The sequence below is a fragment of the Haliotis asinina genome, chromosome 2 (assembly GCF_037392515.1).
Source record: "Haliotis asinina isolate JCU_RB_2024 chromosome 2, JCU_Hal_asi_v2, whole genome shotgun sequence".
NCBI lineage: Eukaryota > Metazoa > Mollusca > Gastropoda > Lepetellida > Haliotidae > Haliotis > Haliotis asinina.
The window spans coordinates 55,619,099-55,632,246 of record NC_090281.1 but is presented as its reverse complement, the minus strand read 5'-3'; the positions used below and the strand labels follow the sequence as shown (position 1 = coordinate 55,632,246).

The 13,148-nt window shown below is 39.1% G+C and overlaps 1 protein-coding gene across 1 annotated transcript; it reads left to right on the top strand.

Annotated features, from left to right (window-relative positions):
• The first annotated feature begins 254 nt into the window (after nt 1–254).
• Nucleotides 255–10,393, top strand: LOC137273935 (uncharacterized). The gene is made up of 5 exons (XM_067806843.1): nt 255–333; nt 4,464–4,526; nt 4,934–5,335; nt 7,984–8,080; nt 8,547–10,393. The coding sequence occupies exons 2-5, from the start codon at nt 4,469–4,471 to the stop codon at nt 8,548–8,550; spliced, it is 561 nt and encodes a 186-aa protein (XP_067662944.1). The 5' UTR covers nt 255–333; nt 4,464–4,468; the 3' UTR covers nt 8,551–10,393.
• Nucleotides 10,394–13,148: the final 2,755 nt, after the last annotated feature.

Here is a 13,148-nt window from a genome sequence, read left to right as displayed (position 1 = left end):
CAGTCAGTTCCTCTATTGATACCAAAACAAATGTGACATGCAAGGGATATCGATGTTGCCGACATTGTTTCTAGGACTGAAAATTTTTCTGATGAAATTAATCCTTCAAACGTAAAATCATCATTTCGAAATAAAGACACAGTGTTTGAATTTCTTCAGACGCCCTCAGCCACCCCTTCACCTAAGGCGAGTTACCCTGAAAATTACAAACATCTCCTTGTCAATTATAAAGGGCCACTTGCAACACGTGCTTCACGTGCACGAATGGATAAAAACCACGTGACACACGTCAGCGATCGGCGAGAACGTTGGAACATCAACTGTCTGCCAAAGGTGAGTGTTTCGGCATATGTTGTGTTGAAAGCGTATAGAAAAATGCCAGAAAATGGCTAAGGGGAAAGAGTTCCTTCCGTTGTCCATATTTTTTTTCTTCCGCAGATGAACAGATGTAACCTGTTAATCCTATACGTTGTACTAATTTTTGGCTTTTTACTTATTTTAGAGTCCTCTAGTAACTGTTGTATTACGTTTCGTTAATACTTCTAGGATATATCAAGTTATAGATATTATCTAGGATGGGGGAACGGGAGGAACTCTTACCATTTATAATATAACATCACTTTGAGTAATCCTGTATAGGGCGTGAGCAGATTTCAGACGGGACTGACTCCTCTGGTAGCCTTGGCCTCATTTCACAAAGCTATTGTAGCGCTACGCCCCACCTCACGTACTATATAACAGACTTACGACAGTCGTAGCGCTTACCTGAGCTTTGTGACATGGAGCTGGGCCCTTATTCTCAAAACGTTCGTAGCCCTAAGAATTCTTAACTTAAATCGTAGCCAATGTGTTAAGAATGGGTAAAAGAAGTTCGTAAGGCTACGGACGTTTCGAGAATAGCTAGCCTGGCTCGTAGATGTAGGTGCACATCAAATGTCTCGACACTGGGGACTGTTGGCTAAAAGACTGCCTGTGACGAGATTGTGTAATGAAGGCTCAATCCATTACCTACAGGGCTTCCCTAGGTCCCCTTCCTTCTCCACGAGAGAAGCTCAAGATGTTGGGTCTGTCGCCTAGCCCGGCAGTGGTAACTGAAAACAATATAATCAGACCTATCTGTGATTTTTATGTGATCAAAATGTGCGTGTTTTTCTTGTGAGATATCACTTTGTCCCGAGAGCCTGATATTAGTAATAAGAGTGAGTCTCAAGCCACCATCGCCACACGGCTGGGACGTTTGTTGAGTGAGACCAGTATTCTATAACAAGGGTCCTATTTCACAAAAGGCTCGTATCATTACGACAGTCGTAAGTCATATTCCTTAACACTTGCTTACGGCATGTATAGTGTTACGATCCCTTTTTGAAATGGGGTCCATTTTTCTTATGGGTCGTGTGAACGGATCTCATTGATCATCTCAATTGTTACAGAACTAAACTCAATTTTTTGGTACTCTTTTAATCACTGCATAAGAAAGACTTCTAGTTAGTCATAAACGGAACACCACTCTTTTTCTAAAAGAAATTGTGGTTAATCAATACCATGCGCTTAAAAGTGCCTAAAAGGCTAATGTTATAAGCAATGTCATGTAGAATCCTAATGTCCATCAATAAAATACACATTTTACTACCAGTGAAAAGTAATTTTGAAGAAACTTAAATAGCATTTATCTTCAGACAGGGCGCCACCATTTTTTAAAATGGTGAAGTCACGGACAAAGTCCATTTGAATTAATGAGATGATGGTTTGTTTTCATCAAGTTAGACCATCACAACTACTTTTTACTAGTAGTGAAATATATATTTGAATCATGGCCAAAAGGATTTTGCATTACACAACTTGTAACATAACGATTTCTTCCACTGAAGCAAGGTGGGGGTCGAAGTGATATTAATATTGCAAGCAACTTAAATAGCATTCATTCTCAGACAGGGCGCCGCCATTTTTTAAAATGGTGAGGTCACGGACTAAAGTTAATTTGAATTAATGAGATGATGGCTTGTTTTCATCAAGTTAGAAAATCAAAACTACTTTCCACTAGTAGTTAAATATGTATTTGAATCATGACCAAAAAGATTTTGCATGACACAACCTGTAACATAAGCGAGATCGGGGTCGAAGTGAACAAAGTTCTTCACTTGCTAAATTTACTTCGTTTGTAACTTTCACTCGCAGTATGTAGACACTTGTCAATAAACGTCTTTATATTTGGTCGCATAATCCTAATTACTATATAATCACACTTGAATGCATTTTGAAACTTATTAAAAAGTGATCTGCGAATGTATGACAGGTATGTAATATGTAGACGTTTTATAGTTTTCCTATATAAATCATAATTCGCACGCACGCCCTAGTGTATATCGTCTGTATCATTACGCTTCACGATGGAAACGATGATTCTGCTGAAAGCTGTCATAATGACAACTTAATAAAAACAAAGTGCAAGTATTAGAATTAAAACAAACTAAAGTTATGGGTGCAATGTCAGGCTATTACCTTGCTCGAGGAATGTGTCCATCAATATCCACAAAAACGAGTAATCTATTATTCATCTGCAGATGTCCCAAGTGATGTGTCTAATATAGGAAAACTTTATGTATCGGTTCAGGTTTTTCACATTGCTGTACAGTGTCATTAGTCGCCCAAGATAGCACACCTGACAACTAATTGCATAATGTGCGTCATTCTTTTAAATAAGTAATTTAGTTAGCCAATAATGAGCAATCAATGTATTGGCGGTTAATCCTTTGAAAGAAGGGTGTTGTTCTTACATAGACACAGACACGACAGAGTGTATTCAGTATAGATTAGTAAATGTACATACATAAACACTACCCATTTAAATCCGCATAAAACTTAATTAATCAATCAGCGTGTTTTGGTAAATCCTTTGATCGATCCAGACACAAGAAGTGCCAAATGAGGACCTTGTCGGGTAATCTAAGTGGCGTTACCACTAATTATACCTGTTATGAATTCATTAACCGAGCATCAAGTGAATGATGACAAACAACGTGTAGGTTTATACCACCTTACACGGATTACAGCCTCGAGACACCAAGTGATTTTGACAGAATCGTCTATGAAAACAAGGTTCGTAACTCGGAAACTAGGCAAAGCAGGAGACAAAACTAAATGATAGTAGACTGTGAGATCACATAGCTTTTATTTTGTACAAACCTTTAAACGAAATAGTTTACTACCTGAAATGTAGATGAATTCTGCATATACCCTCATATCTGTACCTACTATTACGTCACGGAGACGCGCCGCTCTGATTGGTTGAAAATTTGTTTGCAGCTGAGAATTGTGCACTGTTGTCAAAAAGGTCCATTTAAGGTAATTAAAGATCGAAATGAGCAGTTTTAATGACAGGGTTTCATTTATAACGATGTCAATGAGTCATTTATGCATTTGCACCCCGTAAAGTATATGTGATCTTTAAGCAAACACTTGTCTTGCCCTTATTTGACAACTTGCATATAGCTTAAATGTTTCTGATGGCGGGATTCACTGCTGTTAGTGTTTGCCGTTTGACAATATGTGACGGCTCTGTTGGACCATGTAGGGGTGGTCGTACGACGGTTCATCGTGACAACAATATTAAAGACATCTGTAAACCTTTAAAATAACATTCATGACATTTAAGGTCCTTATCCTGTACGAAGCAGTTGTAACGTTTTACTTTTGACTTGCGTTTACGTGTGTTCAGTTACACAAGTGACTTGGTTTGTGGCGGGAGCATACATCGGTCATAGTAACCGTGAAGTTCCGGAGTAGAATAGGCCTTGAGCAACCATGCTTGCCATAAAAGCCGACTATGCTTGTGGTAAGTGAGGACTAACGGGAACGGGTGGTCAGGCTGTCTGACTTGGTTGACACGTCCAGTTGTGCAGATCGATGCTCATGCTGTTGATCACTGGATTGTCTGGTCCAGACTCTATTATTTACAGACCTTGTAAACTTGACAACGTGCAGTATTTCTTATCGTTGCTCATATCTCATATCAAACACAAACACTTACATTTAAATATTTATCTTTTTTGTTTAAATTGAAGGAAAATGACAAAATACCCAGTTGAATTTGAGGCAGATGGGTGCAATTCATTTGGTTACTCCAAGTAAAATTAGAACATCAAATTAAGATGAACACAAGCGAGTACATAACTCAGTGACCCAAAACATTATCTGTAGCTCTGTTCGTGGATAGAGGTCATAGCGGTGGTGGTTGGAATGGGGGCTGGAAATTTTATGGAGGATTCATATTTTTCTGTTTGAACATCAAGGCAAATTTATTAAAAATCATAACATAACTTTAACATTTAAATGCTCTTGTGACCAACCATTTTGCAACTATCTGATTTTTTTCATAGTTTTCGATACATTTCCCAAAAATATCTCAGCATACCTGTAAACAACTCTTTGGTATCCCACGTGAAAATGAAATTGGTTAATTTCAGGCGAGATGAAGCCGCTGATACTGGCTGTCCTCCTGATCTGCATCAGTCTGACAGAATCGTCCGGTAGGTATGAAGACGGACCCTTGTTACCGGTATATCACAAACCCAATAGCGATTTACCAAGATAATATACATCTATGTAAAATGGTTACTGACGTTTCTTTGTCCAACAATTTCTCCATGGTATCGATAAGTATTAATCATCGATGGTAATCGTCTTGAACACATTGTTTTACCTTGAACCCAGTGGTCTTTAACGTTAATAATGTCCATGTAGAGGGATTTGTATCATCCAAGACTGAAGGGGCCCTGGGGTAGCCTAGTGGTTAAGGCGTTCGCTCGTCACCGCGGAGACTAGGGTTCAATTCACCTCTCAGGCACGATGCTGAAAACCCATAATGTCCCCCACCATGATGCTGTTTGAATATTGCTAAATGTGGCGCAAAACTCTGACCGGTTCACTCTTTCAGCAAAGAAGAGAATCTGCAAAAAGGATACCAAGTTCTTGCTGGCTGTAGTTCGCGTGTGTAATCTATACAGACGAGCGATCCTTGCTCGTAAAAGAAATTGGTCCAGTTTACAAAGATACGCGAAATATGCCCTGAGATTATCGAAACGGACGAAATCGAAAAAACAGAGGCGTAGCTATGAGGACGAAGACTCAATCCTGGACAACGAGGATCCCGATGCCGTAGTCAATGATGTTGATTCCAGCAGCCTGGAGGATTTTGGCAGGTTTGACGATGATAATGATCTTGGTGAGATAGCTGCTGACAAAGATGATTCTGAATCCGACCCCCAGTCGGACACTGACGCCGGAATCCGACGACTTCGCAGCTTCCTGCACCTATCTTTATCCAGAAGGCATCAACGTATGTATAGAATGGATACTGTTTGTGTGGAGTCAGGGTAATATGGGTTTGAAAACAACTGCAATAATTGTTTTGTTATTTTAGTGGAACTAGAAAGACTGTAGTGAACAAATTACTATCGAGTCAAGATCCACAAACGCCCGTAACACTACGAACAGTTGCAGCTAACTAGTTTATCATAGACTTACGAATGTCGTAACACTACGAACAGTTGCAGCTAAATAGTTTATCATAGACTTAAGAATGTCGTAACCCTACGAACGTTCAGCGGATCGGGAAACAAACTGAAACCCCTTAATTTTGAGGGGCGGTGGTGTAGCCGAAAGGTTAAAGCGTCCTTGCGACACGCTGACGACCCAAGTTGGATTATCTACATGTGTACTAGATCTATGTGCGAGAAATATTTCTGTCGTACGTAACCTTACCAGCTTTACAAATCGGCACGCTGTTCAAACCGCATTATTTCATCATTCCCAAAGGTGCCAGTTTAGACAGCTTCCACAAGTTTTAACTACAGGTTCAGTGATAGGGAGATAGAAAAAAAAAAACGTGCAAAAAGGGATTTTGCTGAGAGAATAATACAGAAATGATTAAAGCGTTTTTCTTCAAAGGTGACTTATTTTTAACAGACAATATTTCTGAACAAAATAGTGTGCGATGATATTGTATTACAAAACCCACTTTTGAAAATGACCACTTTGAAATTAGACATAGCTTTATCAAAAAGGATAGCTGACGTACAAAATAGTAAATAGCTTAGATACTAAGCATTACAAATGTCTATGGTTCAAATATAGATAAGCCCGATTTATATCATAAAATCAGAAATAAAATACTTAGTCTAGAAACTCAAACGAATACAATATGCGTCGATTTTAATCTAGTCTAAAATCAATCAATAGATATTTTCAATTACTTACACACAAATAATCCCAATTCAATTTCAAGCAGTACTTGATACGATGGATGATCTTAACCTCTATGATACCTGGCGAGAATTAAATTTAGATGTAAGTATATTTTTACATGGAGAAAACCCAAATCATTGAAACGAGTACATTTATTTCTTTCTCGTTAGTAGAAATATGGAAAACTCTATCATTAGTTCTAAAATAGAACCTAGTTACCGAACAGACCACTTAGTAATATCGTTACATATTGAATTTACATCTCTCCAGAAAGGAAAGGGTATTTGGAAATGTAACAACAGTTTGTTACATGATCCCAAGTATGTGCGAGCAATCAAAGGTATTATTAATGAAACTGCAGATCAGTGGCACACTCGAGACGAAGATGGGGATAAAGTACTAAAGATAAATTAATGTGTTTTTGCAGGTGCTCCTGGGTAATATTCAAGGCCATGCAATAAAACGTTCGTCTCGGAAAAAGAAAGAAAGACTTAAACTAGAAGAATAAACGAAACACTTGAAAGCCTCGAAATAAAACTAGACAGTACTGACAATGACCAGAATAAGTAAAAACTGATAGAATTAGTTAATACAATAAAAAATTAACAACTTGAATTAAGTAAATACAAAAGAGAAGGCATTATATTGAGATCAGAAGCAAAATGGTATAAAACAGAGAAAACCGTGAAATTTCTTATTTCTGGAAAACAGAATTTCTTACACGATGGGCAAATAAGTGAACCATAGGATATCATCAACCATACAAAGACCTGTTTTCAAAATTTATGTACCAATAAACGTGCCAAAGATGTCGATCTAGAATTTCTATTCAAACATAGTGAAATACCTGGATTATCTGACCTTCCATTCAGTCGAAGGCGAAATACAACACGACAAAGTTCTTTTAAAAAATATGAAAAATAGAAAAAGCCCTGGTCCATCTGGCTTTACAGCTGAATTTTATAAATTATTTTGGAAAGATATCAATAAATACTTAATCAGTTCATTAAATGAACCATATCGGAAAGGTGAGCTATCTATGAGCCAAAATCAAGGTCTCATAACATGTATAAAAGATAAATCTAGGGACAATCTGAAAAAAAAACATATCCTATAAAGCCGTGATATCAGCTTGTATTAAAAACAGACTTCCTAATATAATTAGTGAAGATCAAAAGGGTTTTATGAAAGGTAGATACATTGGAGAATGTACAAGAATGCTTAATGACATAATGGACTCCACAGAATATATGAATAAACTTGGACTTTTGATACTTATAAGACTCTGAAAAAGCATTCGACTCGGTGGAATGGTCCTTTTTCGAGAAATGTCTTGACGTTTTCAATCAAACGATGTCTGATAACAAAGACATACCAAGAAAGTGGTCTAAACGTACCTGCAATACATGAAACAATTACATCACAAATAGTAACCTTGATACTGAAACTAAGGATGTAACAACCGTGGAGTCTCACTTTTACTACAAAAAGAAACAAGGTGGAGGGGTCGTCTCAAAAGCAAAACCAGTACGGGTACTGCAGACGATGGTTGGGGTCGCGCTGGGACATGGATATTAACTAAGAAACGACAATCGTTAAGGGGAATCAAACGGGGGAAGTACACGGTATGTCATAATTGACAAATTGCTGGAATAGCGACGTAAAACTGACCACTCACTCTTAATTTTGAATGGGACAACCCAAATGCCAATTCATAGATTAGGCCTATTTCTGTTTCAGGTTCGCCCAAACGAAGGAAGCCACCGCCACCTTCCAAGGACCGGTTCGGGAGACTGAGGACAGTCTGTTTGTATTTGACGAGGCTGCTTCTTCTCAGGTCCGCTCATAATTTGATTGAAACATCTGTAACAGACTGGGCGTTAAGTCCCCAGTGGTCAGAATCATCGCGACTTATGCACCTTTTGTCTGTAGTATGTATGTACCTGTGAGGATCGGGGTTTGAAGTGGGTCTCGAGTAACCCTTGCTTGTGACAGACGACTAACGGGATCGGGTGGTCAAGCTCACCATTTCATCTGTAATTTCATTTTCTCTGTACATGTTGAGCCCATACACGCGCAGTCCACAACAAGGAACTGCCAAATGTTTACACCAGTTCATTCCTGCTGCAGCTGAACAGATAGGCATTTTGAGTACCCATCCTAAATGGTTATCCCCATCCTCCATATCGACTGACTGAATGACTTCTTTTGCGTGTGGCATACATTCATACTGGGAATCCCATGGACGTATCGCTTGAATGGAGTGGTACAACGTATGTTTAATCATCTTTTTCTCTTTGCAGGTGAAGGACGATCCATTTGGTGTATACAGAATTGAATAAACTTCAAAACACTCGACTGTAGTGATCTGTCTTATGAATCGGGCCGTGAAAATCCGTGTTAGCAGTGATCCTTAGTGACCAAAGCTTGAATGTGGCAACTAACGGGGTCGTTTGATCAGGTTCGCTGACATGGTAGACTCGTGTCATCGGTTCCCAATTGCGCAGATCGATGCTCATGATGTTGATCATTGGATTGAAGTGTAAACGGCCCCATGGTTGTTCTCGGACTCTCGCATTAGGTGGACAATTTCCTACACAATCCACCTTGATTAATTTGAGAATCTGAATGTTAAGGCATGCCAGACAGCAGTCCAGTCAGTATCTTAAGTCGTCATTACAACATACTGGTGTCAAATCCTCGTCTCTCTGTCGACGTGATCTTCAGATACGTCTGTGATGTAGGGTCGGTGGGATTCGAACACATTCTCCTTAACATGTGACAAGTCTGTGTGCTCTGACCCGTGAAGTTTCCGCGGTGGAATAGGTCTTCAACCCATGTCCCCAATTGCGCTGATCGATGCTCATGTTGTTGATCACCGGATTGTCTGGTCCAGACTCGATTGTTTACAGACCGCCGCCATATAGCTGGAATATTGCTGAAGGTGGCGTAAAACTAAACTCAATGTGCTCTAAATAAATTGGATAAAGCCACTGACGTTCCGCAGGTCATTTCTGAGTGTAGTGACAGTCGATAGCAGTCAGAGGAAACCTGCTGTGGGATGGAACGTTGTTGCCCACCTGCATATCGATGGGTACAGTCAGTTTGACTTCATATGAGACCGGTGAATTGGTCACTTGCAAAAATAATAATAATGTTGCTGGTTCAGCAGAATGTGGTAGACATCATATTTATGTTGATTCCCTTTTGAGAGTTCTCTTTGGTTCAAGTCGCTTGAAATGTCAAAGAACAGGTACCTTAAACAGTGTTGCATTATGTTGTATAACTTGGACAATGTTGGACGTAAAACGTGGGTGTACCATGTTAGAAATATTTTATTTACCTCTGGATTTTAAAGTTAAGGTGTTGGTTTTAAAGATGCATTTCTTCATAATTTTAAACTATTGATAAAAAGTTGTAATATTCATTCAATATCAGAAATCAGCGAGTATTCTACTTGCATTTGTACTCAAGAATTGAAACTTCTTTCTGTTTAGAAAGTTATTTTCATATAAAATCTAAAGAGGCAAGACGTCGTATTAAGATTGCGAATAACACTGGGGCTAATTTTACGTAGACTGGATTTGCAGTAACCGATGCTTGCAAGAGGCGACTAACGGGATCGAGTGATCATGCTCGTTGAGTTGATTGCCGCATGTCATCATATACCAGTTGCGTAGATAGATCAAACCACTGGATTACCTGATCCAGAGTCGATTAGACTGTCGCTATGTAGCTGTAGTGTTGCTGTGCGCGACGTAAAACAATAAACGATTCTCATGATGTAAATCACTTGATAGTCTGGTCTAGTTCAGACCCGATTGTGTACAGACCGCATTCATACAATTGAAATATTGCTGAGGGAGTACGCTGAATGAACGAATGAACAACGTAACAAATCAGAACATGAACAGGTTCATAATTTGCCGTGACAAAAGGTATACAAAATCCCCTCAGAACCAGCAGAACATAACACTGAAGTATGAAATTTCAATAATATTGTATTGAGCAAAAACAAAGGCAAGATACAAAAGAATCACAATAGAGGTTTCATGTACAATACAACTGAGTAAAATCTAAGGTACTGGGTCACAAATGTAATAACTCGCCAAAGTCTCGGTTTGAGAGTGAGAAACAATTATACTGACTGCAACACGGCGAGCGGTCAGGCAGCGGCTATGTAGGTCAAGCGTTGACAAAGGCAGGCAGTTGAACGTACTCCAGTTAATCGTGTGTGTGTCCGGTCGTCAGCACAACCGGTCTTTATATACAGTCACTGGTTCCTGAACAGTCGAGATCAATTCGACCATCGCCATTAACTTAGAAACTTCTGGTAGTCTGCCGGAAGTACGCACAACTAATCAAAACACATATACAAAGGGAGGTAACTCTAAAGCGCTACCTTTAAAGTCTGCTGCCAAAGTACGAAAGACACTGAACATTTATGAGACGAAATGTGACCCATAATAGTTATCACACGAAAAACACTAAACGTTCTGACCCAATAATAATTATTACTTAATACATTTTAGAGAAAATACACTCTGGTAACAGTGTTTAATCATTTTAAATTCTGTAACAAAAATGACACTTAATCTATAAGGACGTTTACCACGTCTCAGGATTGTCTGGTCCAAAATCGATGCGTTTCAGAGGGACGACTTCTACCAGAAATAAGGCAACGCTAAATCCGGGTTTCCATGTGGGCGCAGTGCTTTGTGCGTAAACAACTCTACTATAATAATAACAGCTATTTCCATGTATGCGTGATGCGGAGTGCTTGATTCTGCTTAGTCTCAAGCGCCCAAATACGCATCACGCAGCTATAGTATGACCAGAAATTATTGATAAATTTAGGATTGGAAATTGTATTATATATATTTCACTAATTACTCACGCATTAAATGTGAACATTAGCAGAACATAACTCCAGATTCAAAGACAGGTGACAGAAGTTACCATGGGCAGCAATGCCGGCTTTAATGCGGCGGGGCAGACTACTGATCAAAGAAGTTAGAAAGTCGTGGCCCATAACGTCCCGGTATTGTGCCACCTCTTCCTTCATTGCAGCAATATTTGTCAGATTTTTCTTTTTGACACTTTTATTCATAAGTCCCCAAACATTTTCTATTGGATTTAGGTCAGGACTATAGCTTGGCCAATGTAAGAATGTCATATTTTGGGTTCGAAACGAGGCCTGAGAATGCTTGTGAACGATGTTTTGGGTCGTTGTCCTGCTGGAAAATCCAAACATTTCCATAGAATACGTGAGCAGGTGGAAGAAAATGTCCCACGAGAATATCTGCGTACGGCTCACTGGTCATATTCCTTAAAACACACAGGCGTTTCCCCTAACACAGATGCCACCCCACACGTTAAATTTCGGACTGTACTTTGGGCGCTGGGCAAGGTTTTTAAATTTGTTTGGTCCAGCATTTCAGTGTTTTAGGAAACAGCTACACAGAACTTGTATCTGAGATAACACATTGTCCCAGTTAAAATTTCTATGCTGTAAAAAACAGTTCAACATTCGCTTCTTTTGTTTAAGTTTCATGATCGGCTCCTCGACTTTCCTGCAAACCCACTGCATGTAGCTCAGTTCTTAGTACTGACAGCCACAGTTCCTCTATCGATCATATGCAACCTTAAGTTTCCTAAACTATTCGTTTGTTTTTAGAAACAAGAATGCCAAGCCGCCTTCTGTCACCGACGGTCAGTTTTCCGGTCCTGCCTGTGCCTCCGTGGTATCCACCGTCGAAAACCGAATAAATTCGATGTTTCGGTTATTAGATAAGGAGGTAATTAGGCGTTAACACTATGGCATTCGGTGTTCAGTGCCATATCCATTTGCAAAAATTTCCAAAACGCGATAAACAGCTGATCTGATGTCCTTGTTGTAATGCTCTAAAATCAAGTTCTTCTCTGAATCATCCATACTGATGATCACTAAAACTGTCCTCTGCGGCGAGTAAACAAAGGGGGATAACCCTTTCCAAACTAATGAAAAAGGATATTGCTTAAATATTGCAAAAAGTGGCGTAGACCTAGACTTCCTTGCTGACAATTGTCATGGAAAAAAGACATGCAAGTTATTTCCTGACTTGGCTTGAAACGGGGTGCATGGGAATGTGTTCTGGCACGTGCGGCACGTGCTCTGGATGTGCAACCACAACACAAGGATCCCAGACTTGGACGGAGTGGGGAAAGACAGCTAGCAGTGCCGTTAATTTGCAGTAGTTTAATGTTCACATTTATCACACTTATTTTCATGACTGTAAAATGTTTTATTGTCCACAAACTTTTCAATATTTGATTGTACTGACTCCTCATCCGAGTTGCACTTATATTTTTTACTGCTGAATGTTTACCTGAGCTGTAACTCCCTCACTCGGTAAGAGTTCCTCCCGTTCCCCGATCCCAATTATTACCTTCAAATTAATACATGCTAAAATTCTTAGCAACAATTACTAGAGAACTTACAGTTAGTTGCCAGTAATGTACAAACAAGACATATTTATGTAGCTGATGGCACACAATGAGGGTTGCATGCCAAAACATTTTTTTTCAACCTTACAGGAGAGACGAAAAACAGTATTTTCATTTTTACTATAGATAGCGAGGCGGAAATAGGCTTAAATCACAACATGAAACATACAATGAAGGATTATGAGTCGTTACACGAGTTTTCAGTAATATTTCAACATTTATTGAACAAAATCTTGTTCATCTTCTTCGTTATCTGCCAAAATGACCTAAGTCGGCACAAGTTTCTGTGGAAAAACATGAGTCACAAAAGTTGCATGCCAAAACAAAGTAAGTCACTAATATACCTAACTATTTTGATTAATTGAGTGTAAATTACCCTGACTATGATTGTAACTATAATTATTATTCTATTTCAATGC